General features: G+C 48.7%; 1 protein-coding gene across 2 annotated transcripts in view; it reads right to left on the bottom strand.

Annotated features, from left to right (window-relative positions):
• Positions 1-17,708, bottom strand: part of B4GALNT3 (beta-1,4-N-acetyl-galactosaminyltransferase 3) — a 98,063-nt gene extending 80,355 nt beyond the window's left edge. Inside the window, exon 1 of one of the 2 annotated variants that reach the window (XM_061418283.1) lies at positions 17,518-17,708. In XM_061418283.1, the coding sequence (XP_061274267.1) occupies positions 17,518-17,686 (169 nt within the window). In that variant the 5' untranslated portion in view covers positions 17,687-17,708. The remainder of the gene's footprint in view (positions 1-17,517) is intronic. The other variant, XM_061418284.1, reaches the window with a different exon arrangement.
• Positions 17,709-19,256: the final 1,548 nt, after the last annotated feature.

Below are 19,256 nucleotides of genomic sequence, written 5' to 3'. Positions count from 1 at the left end.
GCTGCCCCTGGAGAAAGTCTGAACCATAGACTCCTGACCCATCCACACCTCTCACCTGTTCTGAGAGTCAGAACCCTTCACAGGCCTCGTGGGTCTCTGTGCCAGGCACCTCTTCCTCCCTTCTTCTCTAATAAAGGAGACGCCGTCTTCCCCGTTAACTCCAGGGCCCAGCAAGAAAATGTCCTGCCACCTGGCCCCCACCCACAGGCTGCAGCCGAGGACACCTTCCCCGACAGGTGGGAAGGACCGATCTTCATTCAGGAGAAGGGGCAGCCTCTAGTCCTAAAGTTAGCCTGCGGCCGGAGCAGCTCCAAGCTCCCGAGGAAGGTACCCGGTGAAACAAGGGCCATTGTTCTGCGGGGCGGGCACTGCATCCCCCATGTGACCCGTTCATGAGTGCCCTGCCAGTTAGGGAAAGTGTTCACCACTCTAGAACTTTCCAGACCTTCTCAGAGACATAAAGGAGAAGAAATGTATTAAAAAAAAAACAACTCTTTCTGGGAGATTTTTTTTTTCTTGGTTTTAGAAGAAACAACTTTAGGAGTTTTTTTTCTGCCTTTCAAGATTTCCAATGTCTAAATATACCAAGCATAATCACTGAAGCAAACCAAGTTATGTACAATATATGTTTATCTTGTTAAACTAACAGAAAATGACTTTGGGTCTGTAAGGGGTGCCAGAAGAATTTTATGGTTGTTTCCCTAAAAATATGACACTATATTTTCATTTCCCAGAAATCAAACCCCCCACTAACTTTTATATCAACAAGCACTGTGGGCAGTGTGCCCATTTCTTTTCCTCAAATTGGTAAATATCAACTTCCAATTGAATAGCGCTCTCTTCCATCAAAGTTGCCCCCAAACAGGTAGTATTTCCTAAGTATATAATGAAAGCTTCACTACTGTAAAATGTTCCCTTTGCAAATATCTCCCCAATTTTCACACATCAGAATAAAGTTGAATTCTTATTCAACATACTAAATCAAGCTTGAGTATTATTTTTTCTATCTCCTCTCTGAACTCTTTCAAAGGTGTTTGACCCCACTTATTGCTACCTATCTGCAATGTTTTCTTCAATTTGTCATCCATTTCATCTTTTAACACCACAAAGAATTGCCAGTTCCATAATCCTAAAATTAGCATTATGAAAATATCAGCCCCCTCAGGTAGGATCTTTCTACAGAAAAGAAATAAGTAACATCTTTTTTAAAACTTGTTACAAACTTTCCTACCAAAGACTTTCATGATTCAAGGGCTCCAGTTTCTTCTGATTTGGGCTTCCCTGATACCTCAGTAGTAAGGAATCCACCTGCAAATGCAGGAGACATGGGTTCAATCCCTGATCCGGGAAGATCCCACACGCTGCAGAGCAGCTAAGGCCTTGTGCCACGATCCTGAGTCTGTGCTCCAGAACCCAGGAGCTGCAACTACCGAAGCCCAATCGCCTTAGGCCTGTGCTTTGCAACAAGAGAAGCCACTGCAACAACAAACCCGGGCACTATAGCTAGAGAGTAGAGAGAAGCCCGCACAGCAATGAAGACCCAGCACAGCCAAACATAAACAACTAAATAAAATTTTAAAAATCAGCTTCATCTATGTATTCCTATTCCCGTCCCTCCTCAACTCAAGGAGGGGAGATAGGAAATCGTAATTCCACTTGCTTCTTTTTGTTTTTAAAATTCTATGCTTCTTTAGCCGAATGGGCTCTGTTCTGAGAATGGGAGGGTGCAGGGGACAAAGGGACCTGCTGGATGAGGAACGTCACATCATGTCTTGACCATCCTTTGCAATATGAGAATGCAACATCAACAGGAACGTCCTGGCAGCTGACTTTCAGGTAACAGTAGAGTATCGACATAGAGCGTCACTGGATAAAGTTCAGAAAAGCCACAGATCACCCACAACAGCCTCTGAGTTGGGTATATGACCACCCCCAGCAATAACTTTAAAGCAAGTTGACTAGCAAGAAAAGATAAACAGATCTGAGAACCAATTATATATATACACATACACACTTAGTGCACATTGGAGGGAAAAAGGACCGCATGAACCCCAGATATTAAAAGGAAGTTTCTTGACTTCCCTGGTGGCCCAGTGGTTAAGAATCTGTCTGCCAATACAGTGGACACGGGTTCGACCCCGGGACTGGGAAGATCCCATGTATGGTGGAGCAACGAAGCCCATGCACCACAACTAATGAGCCCACGACCGCCACAGCTAGAGAAAGCACATGTGAAGCAACGAAGACCCAACCCAGCCAAAAATAATAAGTAAATAAATAAATTAAAGTATTTTTAAAATAAAAGAAAGCTTTTAAGCAAACAAAAAGGATGGTGAGAGCACTGGGTGAGCACCTCGAGCTCTGGGCCCAGCACTGCTCCTTGGGCTGTAAACACTCTCAGTCTTAAATCCTTCACTGTAAAATCAGCTGTTCAGTTGCTCAGTCACGTCCTACTCTTTGTGACTCCATGGACTGTAGCCATCTGGGCTCTTCTGTCTGTGGGATTTCCCAGCAAGAATACTGGTGTGGGTTATTATTTCCTTCTCCAAGGGATCTTCCCGACCCAGGGATCGAGCCCACGTCTCCTGCATTGGCAGGCAGGTTCCTTACCACTGAGCCACCTGGGAAGCCCTGGTAAAATCAGTAAGGCTGGGCAAACATTACACTAAGAAGCAACTCCAATCAGCTTGCAGTGACAGCCTGGCGAGCTGTGTTGAGAAAGATTCTGAGTCTGCATCTGGGCTCAGGAAAAGAATTTCATGTTCTACTGGAGATGTGTGCCACTGACCCCAAACATTTTCCATCTCAGAACTGAAAAATTTCTGAGGTCCATTCCTATCCTAGGACTCTTTATAATATGTGAGAGAATGCACCCAAAACCAATCAAAAGAGAGGCAAAGGGGCTTTACAAGCTGATCAAGTAACAAAAGCAATAGCAGCTAACATTTAATAAGTGTTATGTATCAAGGACTGTTCTTAGTACTTTATATGTGTTATTTCTCTTAATTGTCACAACAAAACCCAATGACGTGGGTACTACTCTTAATATTCCCATTTTATAGATTAGCAATTGGGCACATTGAGGCTCAGTCATCTGCTCATGGATTTAAACTTGGGTAGTCTGACATCAGAGACTTGCTCTCAATCAGAAGGAAGGAAGGACGGGAAGGAGGGAGGGAGGAAGGGAGGGAGGAGAAGTAAAGACAGTGGCGGGGGCATGCAGGACACCACAGCAACTTCAGAAGGCAGAGGGATAGCAGTGTCCACAGGGAGGAGAGCTGGGCCTGATGAAGGCTGTGTGGGCTGAATTCTAACCTGACCACCTGCCTTGTCCCAGGATCCATCCATGCTCATGGGGAGCATGAAGTCAACTGCGGTACCCAGACACTTCAGAGCCACCTCTGGCTTCTCTGACAACCTAAGCCAGCATTCACAAGACCAAGCCAGATGAAGGAAAGGAATCAAAGAAAAGCATCAGCTGTGAGTTTCACATAGTTCAACGGACATTCCAGAAAGGGTGAGGTCAGTTGGTACCGAAACGAAAAGGAAGGCTCAGGGAAAGGATGCGGCTGAAAGACTGGCAGGCAGAAGGGTAGCATGAGCCTAGAGAGCAGCAGTCAAGAGTCTAAGGGAAGGGACTTCCCTGCGATCCAGTGGTTAAGCATCTGCCTTCCAATGCAGGGGATGCAGGTTTGATCCCTGGTCGGGGAAATAATATCCCTTACACTTTGGGGCAACTAAGCTTGGGCACCACAACTAGAGAGCCCAGGTGCTCTAGAGTCTGTGCTCCACAACAAGAGAAGCCCACACACTGCAATGAAGACCCAGCACATCCAAAAAAAAAGAGTCCAAGGGGGAGAGGAGGCCCAGCTGTGTTCTTCACTTAGTAAAGCTACTGCTCTCGGGTGCTCAGTCCCAGAGATTATACATGCTCCCTCGCATCTCCCAGCAGCAGGGCTGCTTCCTGGCTCTCTTTCTACCGCTGACATGTGTCTCTGCAACTAGGGTTATTGTTGTTCAGTGACTAACTCATGTCCATCTCTTTGAGGCCCATGGACTGCAGCATGCCAGGCCTCCCCGCCCTTATCTCCAGAAGTTTGCTCAAACTGATGGCCATTGAGTCAGTGATGCCATCCAGCCATCTCATACTCTGCCACCCTCTTCTCCTCTTGCCCTCAATCTTTCCTAGCATTAGGGTCTTTTCCAATGAGTCAGCTCTTCTCATCAGGTGGCCAAAGTATTGGAGCTTCAGCTTCAGCATCAGTTCTTTCAATGAATATTCAGGGTTGATTTCCTCCATGTGGTTCAAGGGACTCTCAAGAGTCCACACCACAGTCTGAAAGCATTAATTCTTCAGCACTCAGCCTTCTTTATGGTCCAACTCTCTCATAGGCGGATTTAATTGGGAGGATGTCTCCAAGCCAACCAGAGTCTGAGAACTTGTCACGTACAGGTATCAGGCAAGGCACTCAGGCAGAGTTCTCAACTAGGGATCTATGGAGAGGGGCCAGGGGCCTGTGCACCTCCCATAAATAGCACTCAAAATATGAGGGGCAGACACATTTCTGGGGAGAGGGTCTCCAGGTCCTTTCCCAGATTCTTGCAAGTGTACACAAACCACAAAAGATTTAAAGTCTCTGCACAAAGTGCCCAGGTCTGGCACTCGAGAAATTCAATCTCGTGGAGGAAGACAGACGGACAGAAATAACTCAGAGGCAAGGCAGCCTCTGATAAGTATGCTAACGGAGCACAAAACGTGCAGCGGGGGAGGGGCAGAGGTTCATTCCCATGGGGCTGTCTGTAGGATGTCCTCCCCTCATCCTGGTTTCAGGATCCAAGTTTTCCATGAGGGAAAAACAGCCATTACAGTAAGTCCCTATGTATGAGCCGTCAAGTTGTGAACTTTCAAAGACATGAATGCACATTCCATCAATGTCAGGCAGCTTGCCCTCCATCTCCTGGTCCTTCAGCTCCACCATCTCCCACCTCCTCTCCCTTCTCCAGTCAGTAACTCTTTGCTCCTGGTTACTTGATGCCAGCCCCTGTGTGCCAGCTGTTGTATTGAACTACTGTACTTTGCAAGGTACCGTACTGTAAGATTAAAGATGAAAAAAAATTTTTTTTGTGCTTGCCTTTTATGTATTATTTGTGTGAAAAATACTGTAGACCTATTACAGAGCAGTATTATAATAGCTCCCCAGCTGGCTCAGTGGGTAAAGAATTCGCCTGCGATGTAGGAGATGCGGGTTTGATCCCTGGGTCAGGAAGATTCCCTGGAGGAGGAAATGGCAACCCACTCCAGTATTTTGAAGTCTTTATTGAATTTGTTTCAATATTGTTTCTGGTTTTTTTTTTTTTTTTGATCACACATGAGGTATGTGGGATCTTAGCTTCCCTACCAGGGATCGAACCTGTACCGCCTGCATTGGAAGGCAAAGTCTCAACCACTGGACCACCAGAGAAGTCCCTAGAGGAACAATTTTACAAAAGAAACCAAATCAGAACTAGAACCAAATAAAACTCACAGATATGAAAAACAGTCACTGAGTCAAATTTAAAAAATGGGGTGGATGCCTCTGCCTCCACTTCCCACTCTAATTTTCTAGCCCTGCTTTGTGTCTGTCCAACTTCCCCTCCTTCTGCTGCTGGAAGTCCTTCACCTGAGATGTACTCCCAGTGCTCTGCTCAGCTGCTATAACAAAAGAGGACCCAGGGCTGAGAGCTCACCCTGACTCCCTGGGACTGCCTCCATGTCCTGGCTCCCTCTGCCAATCTTTGGCTCAGAGGTGGTGATGAGGGATCTGGACACCAGCTGGCAGGTGGGGGGGCGGGGGGCATGCATGTGTACAGGTTTGCACACATCCATTTGGACCCTGGTTGGCAGGAAGGGTGGAAAGGAGAGGATCAGAGGATTTGTAAGGAGATCTCAGCAGAGAGGCCTTTAATCTCTGAAGCAACTGCTTGTGTGGAGGCCACGGGTGACCTTGGAGGCCAAATGGCCAGAAGCACTGGGACAGCGACCACCCCTCCACCAGGCAACTGAGTCTTGAAGACCTGAAGGCCAAGGATGGACTGGCCCCCTGGCCAGTGACCCAAGAGAGGTTCCAAGCCTGCCCCTGAAACAAGAACCTCACTGAACGCAAGATTACCCAACTGAAGCCCTCAAGAGACAGGACCTGTGAAAGTGCCTGTGGTAAGTCAGCTTCAAAGCTTGGATTAAAACAGAGATAAAGTCCAGTGTTGCTTCCTCCGAGTCCTGGACATCCTCTGAGCATGCTCGGGGGCAGGCAGTTGGGCCATGTTGCCCGACTGCTGAGCTTTGGTGCCCTGGTCCAACCCCCAGATGGCTCTCCTTCTCAACAAAATCCTTGACTCCTAACCCACCCCGCCCCATTGGTGCACATGGAAAGAGGGAGGCGGCACCGACCATCAAAAAAAGAAGACTGGTGGAAGGAGGTGGTGGCAGGTGCAGACATGCATGGTCTGGTGATGGGGAAGTGTTCTCGGCATGGCTGTGTCGTGGGCTGAGAAGCTGGAGGGGCGGCAGCAAGGAGGCTGGCTGAGGACCATGTCCACACACTCCCACCCAGCCTTTCCCTAACTCCCATCAGACTGTGAACTCCAAAGGGGAAGAGATGGGAACCCACGCTCTCTGAGCTCCTGACATGCGCTGGGCTTATGTTGAGTCTCACTGGGCACTTAACATGTGTGAGGGTCACTGAGTCTTAATCATAACAGCTCTGCAGGGAGGTCACAGAAGCCCATTATCCAGACGAAGCATCTGAGGCTTGAGAAGGAATAAACACTTTATACAAAGTACTGCAACAGGTGAAGGATAAAGCTTGGATACGAACTCTGCCCTGTCTTCAAATTCCATACGTTTTCCCAAGAATTATCCACGCTTTTTATCCCAGTCAGCAGCCCCCCAGAAAAGTAAATATTCCAGAAATATTTTTACTTAAGTTTTAAAATAAATCACCTTTGTAGCCATTCAAGATTTGCAAAAGAAAAGAATTGAAAACTACACCTCACTCAATTTCCTGAGCATTTATACAGGCATAACTTGCTTAGTGCAGTTTGCAGATATTGCATTTTTTTACAAATTGAAGGTTTATGGCAACCTTTGTTGGGTGTTGAGCCAGTCTGTCGGCACCATTTTTCCAACAGCATTTGCTCCCTCTGTGTCTCTATGTCACATTTTGGTAATTCCTGAAGTATTTCAAGCTTTATCATTATTATTTTACTTGTTATGGTGATCTGTGATCAGTGATCTTTGATGTTACTTTTTTTAAAATGATGCTACTATTGCAAAAAAATTATGACTCACTAGAGACGCAGATGATGGTTAGCATTTTCTTTTTTTTTTTTTTTTTTGGTTATGTCACATGGCATGTAGGATTTTAGTTCTCAGACCAGGGATCTGGCCCCCTGCAGTAAAAGCATGGAGTCTCAACTACTGGACTGCCAGAGAAGTCCCAGCACTTTTTACTCAGTAAAATTTCTTTTTTTTTCCTCCTGAATTCAACCAATAAAGTATTTTTCACTAAGCTATATAGGTAGGGGTTTTTAGACATAATACTACTGTGCACTTCAGTTCAGGTCAGTTGTCAGTCATGTCCAACTCTTTGCGACCCCATCGACTGCAGCATGCTATTACCATGTCCCCATCCATCACCAACTCCCAGAGCTCGCTCAAACTCATGTCCATCAAGTTGGTGATGCCATTCAACCATCTCATCCTCTGTCGACCCCTTCTCCTCCTGCCCTCAATCTTTCCCAGCATCAGGGTCTTTTCCAAGGAGTCAGTTCTTCACATTCAGATGGACAAAGTATTGGAGTTTCAGCTTCAGCATCAGTCCTTCCAATAAATATTCAGGGTTGATTTCCTTTAGGATGGACTGGGTGGATCTCCTTGCAGTTCATGAGACTCTCAAGAATCTTCTCCAACACCATAGTTCAAAAGCATCAATTCTTCAGCACCCAGCTTCCTTTATGGTCCAACCCTCACATCCATACATGACTACTGGGAAAACCATACCTTTGACTAGATGGACCTTTGTCAGTAAAGTAATGTCTCTGCTTTTTAATACACTATCTAGGTTGGTCATAGCTTTTCTTCCAAGGAGCAAGTGTCTTTTAATTTCATGGCTTCAGTCAACATATGCAGTGATTTTGGAGCCCAAGAAAATAAAGTCTGTCACTGTTTCCATTGTTTCCCTATCTATATGCAATGAAGTGATGGGACCAGATGCCATGATCTTCATTTTTTGAATGTTGAGTTTTAAGCCAGCTTCTTCACTCTCCTCTTTCACTTTTATCAAGAGGCTCTTTAGTTCCTCTTCACTTTCTGCCATAAGGGTGGTGTCATCTACATATCTGAGGTTATTGATATTTCTCTTGGCAATCTTGATTCCAGCTTGTGCTTCATCCAGCCCAGCATTTCACATGATGTACTCCGCATATACGTTAAATAAGCAGGGTGACAATATATAGCCTTGAGGTACTCCTTTGACAATTTGGAACCAGTCCGTTGTTCCATGTCTGGTTCTAACTGTTGCTTCTTGACCTGCATACAGATTTCTCAGGATAGACCACAGTACAGTATAAACATAACTGTTACATTGGAGTAGAAAATGGCAACCCACTCCAGTATTCTTGCCTGGAGAATTCCATGGACAGAGGAACCTGGCGGGCTACAGTCCAAGGGGTCACAAAGAGTCAGGTGCAGTTAACTGAGCATACATTCAACTGTTACATGCACTAGGAAACCAAAACCTTTATGTGGGTCACTTTCTCGCAATATTTGCTTTATTTCAGGGGTCTGGATCTAAACTCACAGTATCGCTGAGGTCTGCCTGTATAAAACCCTTGGTCTGTCTGGAATGCCATTTCTCTATGCCCTCATCCTCCCTTCTCCTTTTCCCACCCTGGGCCCTGTTCCCCAGTCTTGGTGCCATAAAGCACACTTCCACCTTTGATCACTTGAAGGATCTCAGTTCCCTCACCAGGGATCAAACCTGGATCCTGGCAATAAAAGCAATGAGTCCTAACTCACCACTGGACCACCAGGGAACTCCCAAGAACAGTTTAAAAGAAGAGAAGAAAAGGGTAGGCGGCAGATACCACCTCCTCCCCAGGCCTGTTTTCTCATGTGAGTAAAGGCACTGGACCGCTGATGTCTGTGACATCCAGAAGAAGCCACAGCTCTTCCCTGGACTGGCCTCAGCGGGTGGGGCTGAACCCACAGGACTGACTTGAGATTCTTGGCCTTCCTGTCCAGTCCCCTGCATTGTTTTATTAGTATTGTCAGTGGTGCCCCAAGCTTTATTAAATTCCTTACATTTATGTCAAGGACAGTCACTCAGGTCCCAGCATTTGCTAGTAAATTTCAAGCTTTTGATATTTTCTTCATATATAAGGAGGTGAGAATTTATTTTTTTTAATTATTGATTTTTTTGTTCATTGGGAGTTTCCTTTTTTGCACCAATTTTTATTTTTATTTTTTGACCACTCCACACAGCATGTAGTATCTTAGTTCCCCAACCAGAAGTTAAACCCGTGTCCCCTGCATTGGTAACACAGAATCTTAACCACTGGACTGCCAAGGAAGTCCTAAGAATTTATTTTTAAATGTCATTCAATTTTTCAATACCTAAATACATTAAAAAAGAAAAGAAAACAAATTTTCAGGTTCTGGGGGGTTTTAATCTAGAATTCTTTCCAGAATCAGGCATCTGGTTATCATAGCTATTATACTTTATTTTTTCTTTTCAACAATCTATATGTCAAAGCAGTGAGGTTACAGGTGATGGTTAGTTTCTTCTTCATATTTTTATATATCCCATTGATTTACTGATTTCTTTATGCCCTGATTTAATCTAGAAAAAAACTGAATTTTTTTGTGGTTTTCAAGTACCACAGAAGATAAGATGACATAAATTAGAGTAGTTGCGGGGGAAAAAATGAAAAGATACAGGCACAAAATTGATGCCAAAATGCAGTTCATAAAATCTTTTACATGTTTTTCCAAATGATCCAAAACCTGAAGCTTTCTAGTAACCAACACAAAGGGAGAAACCTGAGTAGTAGTACAACTTGCATGGCCAATAAAAAGGAAAATGAATGGGTTGCTCAAGCATGGCTATTTCAATGATCAAGACCAGAAGAAAAGATCTCATCACAAGGAAAAAAAATTATAATTATGTGATGATGGATGTTAACTGAACTTAGTGTAGTACTCATTTTGCAACATATACATATATCAAATCATTACGTTGTGTTGTTGTTGTTTAGCCGCTAAGTCATGTCCCACTCTTCTGCAATCCCATGGACTACAGCCTGCCAGGCTCCTCTGTCCATGGAATTTCCAGGCAAGAATACTGGAGGGGGTTGCCATTTCCTACTCCAAGGGATCTTCCCGACCCAGGTCACCTGCACTGCAGGAGGATTCTTTACTACTGAGCCACCAGGGAAGCCCATCAGATGTACACTTTAACATTTCAATTATATCTCTAAAACGGGAAGAAAAAAAATAAAGACCAGAAGAAACATTTCTGGATGGCTCTCAATCCCATCCTTGGAGAATCTCTCGGGGCTGTACGCATAGCACTGAGGTTCTGGTCTTCCTTGGCCCCTCCTTAAGTTACTGGATCAGTTATGTGGAGAGCTCGATGCACAAAAAGATAATTTTATAGTAGTTAATATGGTCCAGCAAAGGTCCGTCTAGTCAAGGCTATGGTTTTTCCAGTAGTCATGTATGGATGTGAGAATTGGATGGTGAAGAAAGCTGAGCGCCGAAGAATTGATGCTTTTGAAGCATCAATTTGGTGAAGACTCTTGAGAGTCCCTTGGACTGCAAGAAGATCCAACCAGTCCATCTTAAAGGAGATCAGTCCTGGGTATTAATTGGAAAGACTGATATTGAAGCTGAAACTCCAATACTTTGGCCATCTCATGCGAAGAGTTGACTCATTGGAAAAGACCCTAATGCTGGGAGGGATTAGGGGCAGGAGGAGAAGGGGATGACAGAGGATGAGACGGCTGGATGGCATCACCGACTCGATGGACATGGGTTTGGGTAGACTCCGGGAGTTGGTGATGGACAGGGAGGCCTGGTGTGCTGTGTTTCATGGCGTCGCAAAGAGTTGGACACAACTGAGCGACTGAACTGAACTGAACTGAATTGAATATGGTCCAGGCACACAGCCATTATCTGGTATAATGAACATGTATTATTTTTATAATCATAAGGAAATTCTATTTAAAAAATAAATAACACACTGTGTGATTCATTTCCATAAAGTATAAAAATTAATCTATGCTTATGGTAGTGACAACAAGTGCTGGTCAAGTTGTTTCTTCCTTGGAGTGTTCCTTACACAGGTATGCTCAGTCTGTGGAGATTCATCACGCTGCTTCCTTACATGTGCACTTTTCTGTACATGTAATATACTTCCATGAAAGGTAAAACAAATCAGGGACCACATGGACAATTCGCATGCTTATTTTCTAAAAAAGTTGGTCAATAGTTAAGAAATTTAAAAGTTTAGCATAAAAAATTAATCACATACTAAACTATTACAGAGATTAAAAAAAAATTCATGACTTCCCTGGTGGTCCAGTGGCTAAGACTCCAGGCCAATGCAGAGGACCCAGGTTCAATCCCTGGTCCGGAACTAGATCTGCAAGTCGCAACTAAGATCAAATATCCCACATGCCTAACTAAGACCCTGTGCAGCCAAATAAATAAATATATTTTTAAAAAATTCATTTCTGCTCATCTCATGGGTACTTCTAACACAATGCAGCACTTGTAGGAACCTAAGAGTCTGCAGAAATGTAAAGATGTATCCATCATGCTTTGCTCAGATGCACTGACAGGTTCAGCCCAAAGGCCTTTATATACCCTGTCCAAACTGCTCTTGGCTCTTCCAGTGGTCCTTTTCATATCAGATAACATTTAAACCCATTAACTGTGGGTCACAAGGTCCGAGGAGAGTTGTCTGAAAGCTCAGAACGTGTGCTTGGCCTAGCTGATGCCTCGTCATCCTCGGATAGAACGAAATGTGCTCGTGGAAGTTTAAAGGGAAGGCCCTGAGACTGGTGGAACTCAGTGGAGAAGCAGGCGGTGAGAGGCCAAGTCCAAGAGCAGCCTCCAGGCCCCGTTCCAAAGCAAGCCCTGTCCTGGCGGCTGCTCTGCTCCGCTCCATAAAGCCCAGGCTGGAGGGCAAGGCCAGCCTCTGGGGCCTGGAAAACTACTGCAGGCAGCCCAGCCCCTCTGCAAGCCAGCACAGGAGCGGCCACTGCAAAGATCTCATGCTGCTTGGACACATGACTCCCAGGACACAGTCGGCATCCGCAGCACCATCGACCGGGGCCTCAGCTCACCCGAGGGTCTCAGGTTGGCAGGAAGAGAGCAGGGCCTGCCAGGCTGCCAAGACTCTGTGCCCACGTCAATGAGGACTACAGAACCTAGGGAAAGGAGTGGTCACAGCTGAGTCCTTGTCCCTGCTTCCCCCAGGCCTGCTGCAGACCACGCTGGTCCAAAGGAAACACACTTCTAATAAGAAAGCACTAAAGGCGTCATTCTTATCCTTTCATTTGCATTTAAAGGCTATTGTTGTTTGTATGTATTATGGAACGAGGAACAAGAATTCCTAGGTTCTATTCTTGGATCCATCACTGATAAACAAAGTATCTGCCAGTGGAAAATATCAGGTGCTTGGAAATTCAGAGCTTACCATCCAAACCCAGGAGGTATCTGAGTGCCCAGTATTTTCCCTGAACTGGATACTGATCTGAAGTTGCACGCGGCAGCTGGATGGCCAGAATGGCAGCATAAAGAGACAGACGACTTGTGTCCTACAACGTAAGGAGGACAGAGGGACAGGAGCCAGAGGGACAGCCCAGCCCGGGGTGGTGTGGACAGGTTCCAGGGGCCACAAGGAGCCACGGAGCAGCTGGGCTTCCCTCCCCACTTGCCTCTGCTGCTCCGAGTCTCAGCATCCTGGCTCAGCCCACACATCTGTCTCTCCTGCTTCTCCCTCTCTCCCAGTCTGTGTCTCAGATTACTCTTCTACCCTGAGTTACCTCCATGACTGGGGGGTTTGCATCCCTTCTAAGTCGGAATGGCTGTGGTGACCCCAGAAGCTGCGGGGCCAGCCTGACCTCTGTGACTGTAGCTCCCCAGTCTGCTCAGAGTCCATTAGGAGTTGCAAGGCCAGCCAGAGAGAGGTGTTTTAGGTTTCAGGTGGTGGAAGCCAATGAATTCCTGAGCTTGTGGACACTCTGGGTTGTTTGGCAGGTAAACTGGGCCTTTATATGGGGACATTGCAGACCCAGCCTTGCGAGATCTGGAAAGAGGCTGGTACGCACGACTGCTAAGCCCTGGCTCTGTGCCCAGAGATGACTGCTTGGTTCCAGCATCAAGTTGGTCACAGCAGCAGGTCAGTTACAGATCAGAGAACCTAGAAACCATTCTAGTCCAGACCTCTGCCCTCTGGCAGGACGAAGCTAAACCAATCTGAACAAATGGGTCTGGCTCGTTAAAACCTGCCAGAACGGACTCCTTAACTTCCAGTAATCGTCTGTGCCCAGGGCTGCTTTCAGCCAGTACACACCAGTACAGCTGTGCCAGTTCTCAAAACACTGGAACATTTATGAACATGTTGGCATATAGTGACTGCCCCAGACCCTCTGAATGTCCCACTAGATCCCTGACCTGTCCCCAGTGGAGCTCCATGACCCAACAGCTAAAGGCCAACGCAGTCACAGCATGGAAACTTCCGCCCCGACCCAGCACCACCATCCATACAAAAGTACAGTCTTGTTAAACAGTTTCACTATCTTTCCTTTCCTCCCATTCAGTTTTAAACCTTTGAACTGTTTTCTCTTATCTGCTGAATAAACACCACCCTTTAAGGTTATTAAAAGTCTTCCCTAATCTGGCATCATTCTCCTTCACCAAACCCAGACACCCAACACTCCCAAACATGAACTTCTTGACTCTTGGTCTGGGCTTCTGCTGACCTCTCTGCCTGGAACATCGTTCTCTTTGTGCATCTGCTAAAGTCTTACCAACTCCTCAAGTTCTCCTGAAATGTCACCACTTCCAAGAATTATTAGTTCAAAGAGCCATGTCTCATTTTCACAAGTGTCACAGCAATGGGTAGTTCTATCCATGTAAAACACGATGGCTGTCTCATACTGTGATTATTTTCACACATGCACCCAAACCGCCCTCCAAGAGGGAAAGCTGCGAGAGACAGAAACCATAACGGAGTCATCACCACATCCAAGTGACTGAGCACGATGCAGTGCTCGAGCTATGTGCTGAACAAATGTTTGTTTAAATGAGCAAGTGAACAGCTCTCTGTCTTTTGTTCAAGGGACCCATTTTTCTATCTGTGAACGATTTTGGATACTCCCCATGTGGCTGTATCTTTTTCTAATATGGAGCTCAAACTGCACATCGCCCATGTCAAACTATGGGGTTACTCCGAGAAGCAGCAGGAAGCATGCTCCCTGTCATTACCTTACCACCCTGGAGTCTGTTAACTGCCATCTCTCCCCACACTTCTCCCAGCGCCAGATCAGGGCGGCAGCCACACAGGGACAGGCAAATGAAAGGTTCCTGGTAATGGAGGCTGGCCTTATAGATGACAGGAAGGCTGGTGGTGGGGTGAGTTGGCAGGACTGCTAGAGGGAGGCAGGGTGGTCAAGATGGGGTTCCGGTTGCTGCTGTGTGCCAGGGTACATGGCAAGGAAGGCCTGCAGCCCTCTTCCCACCCTTCTGCTTCCCAAGTCCTCCTCCTCCCCCACTCTCCCTCCAGAGGAACAGCTGGGAGCAAGACCTAGAAGACAAGAGAAGACTTTAATGCTTGGTGTCTCGGCTTCTTAAAGACAAATGATGGGAGACAGGGAGCCAAAAATCACAGCCACTGTCTAAAAGTCTCATTCCAACAGGAAATCAGAAAAGAGAAGAGGACTTCCCTGGTGGTTTAGTTGATAAGAATCTGCCTGCAAATGCAGGGGACACGGGTTCAATCCCTGGTCTGGGAAGATCCCACATGTCCCAGAGCAACTAAGCCCGGGAGCCACAACTGTTGAGCCTGCGCTTGTGCTCTAGAGCCTGAGAGCTGCAACTACTGAGCCCCCTAGCCCTAGAGCCCATGCTCAGCAGCAAGAGAAGCTGCCGCAAGGAGAAGCCCATGCACCACAACTACAGAGCAGGCCCTGCTCATCACAAACAGAGAAAGTCCTCATGCAGCAATGAAAACACAGCACAGCCAAAAATGAATAAATAACTTTTAAAAGAAGAAGAAAAGAGTAGACTATGATGGGATAGCCCCGCATGAAAAGCCACCCTAACAGCAGGTGGCCTGGAGGAGTTCCAAGAGGCTGAAAAGAGGCTTGATGTTCAGTGGCTAAGTCGTGTCCAAGTCTTTGTGATCCTATGGATTACAGCATGCCAGGCTTCTCTGTCCTTCACCATCTCCCGGAGTTTGCTCAAACTCTTGTCCATTGAGTCAGTGAGGGGAGGCTTGGACCCCCGAGGACCCTTAAAGACGAGGGTTAGAGGAGTGGAAAGCTGACTGTGGAGTAGGAAGCTGGGGACATTCCTCTGGAGAAGGGTCAGTTTGGAAAAGGAAACAAAGAATAAGGAAACCCAGGTAGACAGTGATGGTGCATCGAGAAGGGGAAACAAACAGACCCAGGAACTAACGGATGGAGAAGGATGAGGCAGCCAACAGGAGACAGAGGGCGGGAGCAGGTGTGAGAGAGTATGACTGTGGCACCCCAGCTCTCTGAGGAGAAAGCACTCTTGAGGAAAACAGGCTGGGGGAGGGGAAAGGGAGGCCCTTCACCTCAGGTCACCAAGCAGCTGCCTTCCCCTCTGTACTAATCTGTGCAGAGGACCCCACAGGCTCCCACATTTGACAAGATGGTGGCCACACTGAGAAGGGGTGTCCCGAGGAGGAGAGAAGACAGATCTCACCCGGACCTCCTACCCACCCACACTTCACCTGGGCTCACCCACGTGGGTCGCTCTGAGTGGCCATGGGTCTGGGAGTATCCATCCACTTTGTCCTTCAGAGGGAAGAGCTAGGCTTGGGGAGGGAAGACCAGCTGCGGGACGGCAGACCGGTCTTCAGAGGGAAGCACCCTCCTCCTTAGAGCCATGGACCTGACTGGGATGACCCTTCCTCACACCGAGCGGAGCTCCCGGACCCCAGCAATGCTCAGGCATGGAGATCACCCAGTCTGAGTGCCCAAATGGAAAGGGACCAACTTCCCCCTTTGGCCTGAGCAGCAGCCACCTGCTCCTGGATTCTCCAACTCCGTTAGCAGCAGAATCAGGGATGGAACCCCAGTCTCCTCACCACAGCCAGAAATATTTCCACGGCCACAGAGGCAGAGGTTCTGCCACAAGTATCCATCTCGATCCTGAAGCGGCTCAATTACTGACCCAAGTAATTCCCTGTCTTTCGCCACAAGAGGAGGCAAAGCACCACACCCAACCCGGGGAAGAGCAGCTGACACAAGAACTCAGAGCATCTTCTCAGCAGAGCTTCACCAGCCGCTCCTCTGGTTTCCTGAATGCAGTGGGGGGTGGGGGTGGGGGGATGTTTATCTAGAATTCCAGACAACATTCTGGGATTATAAACCTCCACCCTTCAGGCCCGGGAAGGACACCTGGTAGTTCTGGGAGATTCTCTTTATCCCAACTATCACAGTGACCTTTCAGACAGTCTTGACACTTTGAGGATTTTTACTTCACTCCGTCCTTAAACTGAAAATCGCCTCGGCTAGCCATGCCTGTGGAAGCAAAGCTCTCTCTCAAGACAATCCTCTCCCGTTTTCCTAGGAAGAAGCCGAGGCACAGAAAAATTAAGTGGCTCTGGCTCCCTTGGAAGAGTAGGAATCCACCCACCGTCCGGTCCACGGAGGTGCCCACTGCGCCCTGACCGGGGTCCGGGGTTCAGCCCATTCTGCAGGGTGGTCTGGGGACTGTAGACAACCCGCTGTGGGGGGACAGTGCGCGGTCGGGATCCCGAGAGGAAGCCACTTAGGGGGAGGTGGGCGACTGGAGGAAGAGGAAGGGGCTGGGAGGGGAGTGGCCTGTGGGAAGGTGGAGGGGGTGGGGGGGCGGGTGGCTCTCGGCCCTATCGTTAAAGTAAGGAACTCCCCCCCACCCGCCCCGAAAACGCAGCTAGGGAGCGAACCCAGTGAGCCGTGGAGACACGGCGGGGAGAAAAGTCTGGGCCCCGAAGACAGGAGCGCGCGGCCTGCCGGAGGCGGCCGAGGGACCCAGAGGGACATGGACCCGGCCCGCGTGGACGCGTGTCTCTGGCAGCGGGTCTGCGAGCCCAGCGCCGCCGGGGTGGCCCGGGTCCCGCCGGCGCCCGGCACCTGGGGACCCCGCGAGTGGACACCCGGTCCGCGATAGGGGGCAAGACCTGCAGGCGGGGGCCGCCGGCCCTGCCCCTCCCCACCCCGCGCCCCGGCGCTACTCACTGCGGTTCAGGGGGTTCCCGCCGACCTGGGCAGACGCCGCCAGTTCCAGATAAAGCGTCCAGAGCCCCACGGACACCACGGCAAGCAGCAGCAGCAGCCGGAAGCGCCTCCGCAGCAGCTTGACCGGGCGCAGGAGCAGCCGGAGCCGCGCGGCCCGGGGGCCCCCCATGACCCCGCGCCCCCGGCCCGCCCGCCCTCCCGCCCGCTCAGCGCCGCGCCCCGGCCGCCCGCCCCGGCCCCCGGCTCCTGCCCACGCCGGCTGCGGGCTTGCAGCCGCCAGCCCTCGCTCTGCCCATGAGGAGGTTCCCCAGGTGCGCCGCCCCGCCCCGCGCCCCCGCCCGCGGCCCACCTGCCCCGCCCCCGGACCGGCCCCGCCCCCGGGCACAGGTGGGCCCCGCCCCCGAGAAGCGGCGGGAGGGGGACTGCTGCTCCCGCCTTGCTGGTCACTCCCCGGCACCTCTGCAGATCGGGGTGCGTGGGGCGTAGAGGGCAGTTGTGATCCAAACTCTGCGCGGGACGGAGACCCGGCAGGTTTGCTCCCAAAGCGCAAGTGGTGTCGAACTGGGCACACGCGGGACGCGGGGGCTCGCGGGGAGGCTTGTCTGGGGGCGTTTCGTGGCCTGCAGCGAGCCTGCTCCTGCCTTAGAGTGGACGTTCGAGTCCGGGAGCCAGGGCCCCTTCGTTCAGCCGCAGTCCCCTCTCCCAGCACATCTCCAGGAGGCCCTAGGGGAGTTACACGGCCCCTAGGGTGACCCCAAGCAGTTGTTCTCAGACTAAGATGACAGAGCTTGGTGGGAGAGTGGATGTTGGAGGGTTCTGAGGAAAAAATTACAAGTCAAAAAACAAAAAAGCCTAAAGGAAACTCACTCCTTGAATTAAAAAACTTCATCAAGATATTCCTCCAGGCAAGTAAGATTTTATCCTCTTATTTAAATGAGAGTTAAGAGTTCAGAGGGGCAGAGTGGACTACCTAAAGGGACAGTGCAGTTTTCTTTTTCCATTTTTCTCCTGGGACGACACTCAGGAGACTAGAGAGAAAGTGGAGAACCACAAGCCTTCCTGGACATTTTAAAGCCAAATGAACTGCATGCAAAATACTGTTCAAAGACAGAAGCTCACATAATTGAGTGCCGATCCCCTTCTCTCAGTTGCTGAGAGTAGCTGGATGTCGCACCGTCCCACAGGCTCCACTGGACTAATGTAACTTTTCTAACTAGCCGCTCAACTCCAGACTCCCCACCTGCATGCCCCCATCTTCTCCACTACCACCAGATCGTCCTTGTAAAATTCCTTTACACCTGCTCAGAAATGTCTACGTGCCAGTGCCTACGGACTAAAGTGCAAACTGTAATTCCGGAATTCAAGGCCTTCCAAAATCTTGTCCAACTTCATAAGACCATATGAAAGCTGCTGCAGCTAAAATTAGAGCTTATTCACTGCCTCCGAGACATTTTTCTTTCCAGTTGGTCAGGTCTGACTCCTCCTCCAAGGTCCATTTCAAGTGTATGAAGCTTTCTTGGACCAGCCCAGTCCTGAGTAACCCCACCCTCCTTGGAGCTTTAACACACTGCCTGCATGATATGTACCCATCCACTGACAGGTACACACTTATTTTGAGTTTGAGTCTTGTCTTCCAAGATTGAGTCCTTGCATCACCGACTCAATGGACATGAGTTTGAGCAAACTCTGTAAGATAATGAAGTGCAGGCAAGCCTGGCATGCTATAGTCCAAGGGATCG

Source organism: Bos javanicus, chromosome 5 (assembly GCF_032452875.1).
Source record: "Bos javanicus breed banteng chromosome 5, ARS-OSU_banteng_1.0, whole genome shotgun sequence".
NCBI lineage: Eukaryota > Metazoa > Chordata > Mammalia > Artiodactyla > Bovidae > Bos > Bos javanicus.
Note: the sequence above shows the minus strand (reverse complement) of the source record. Positions and strands in the feature narration are given on the sequence as shown.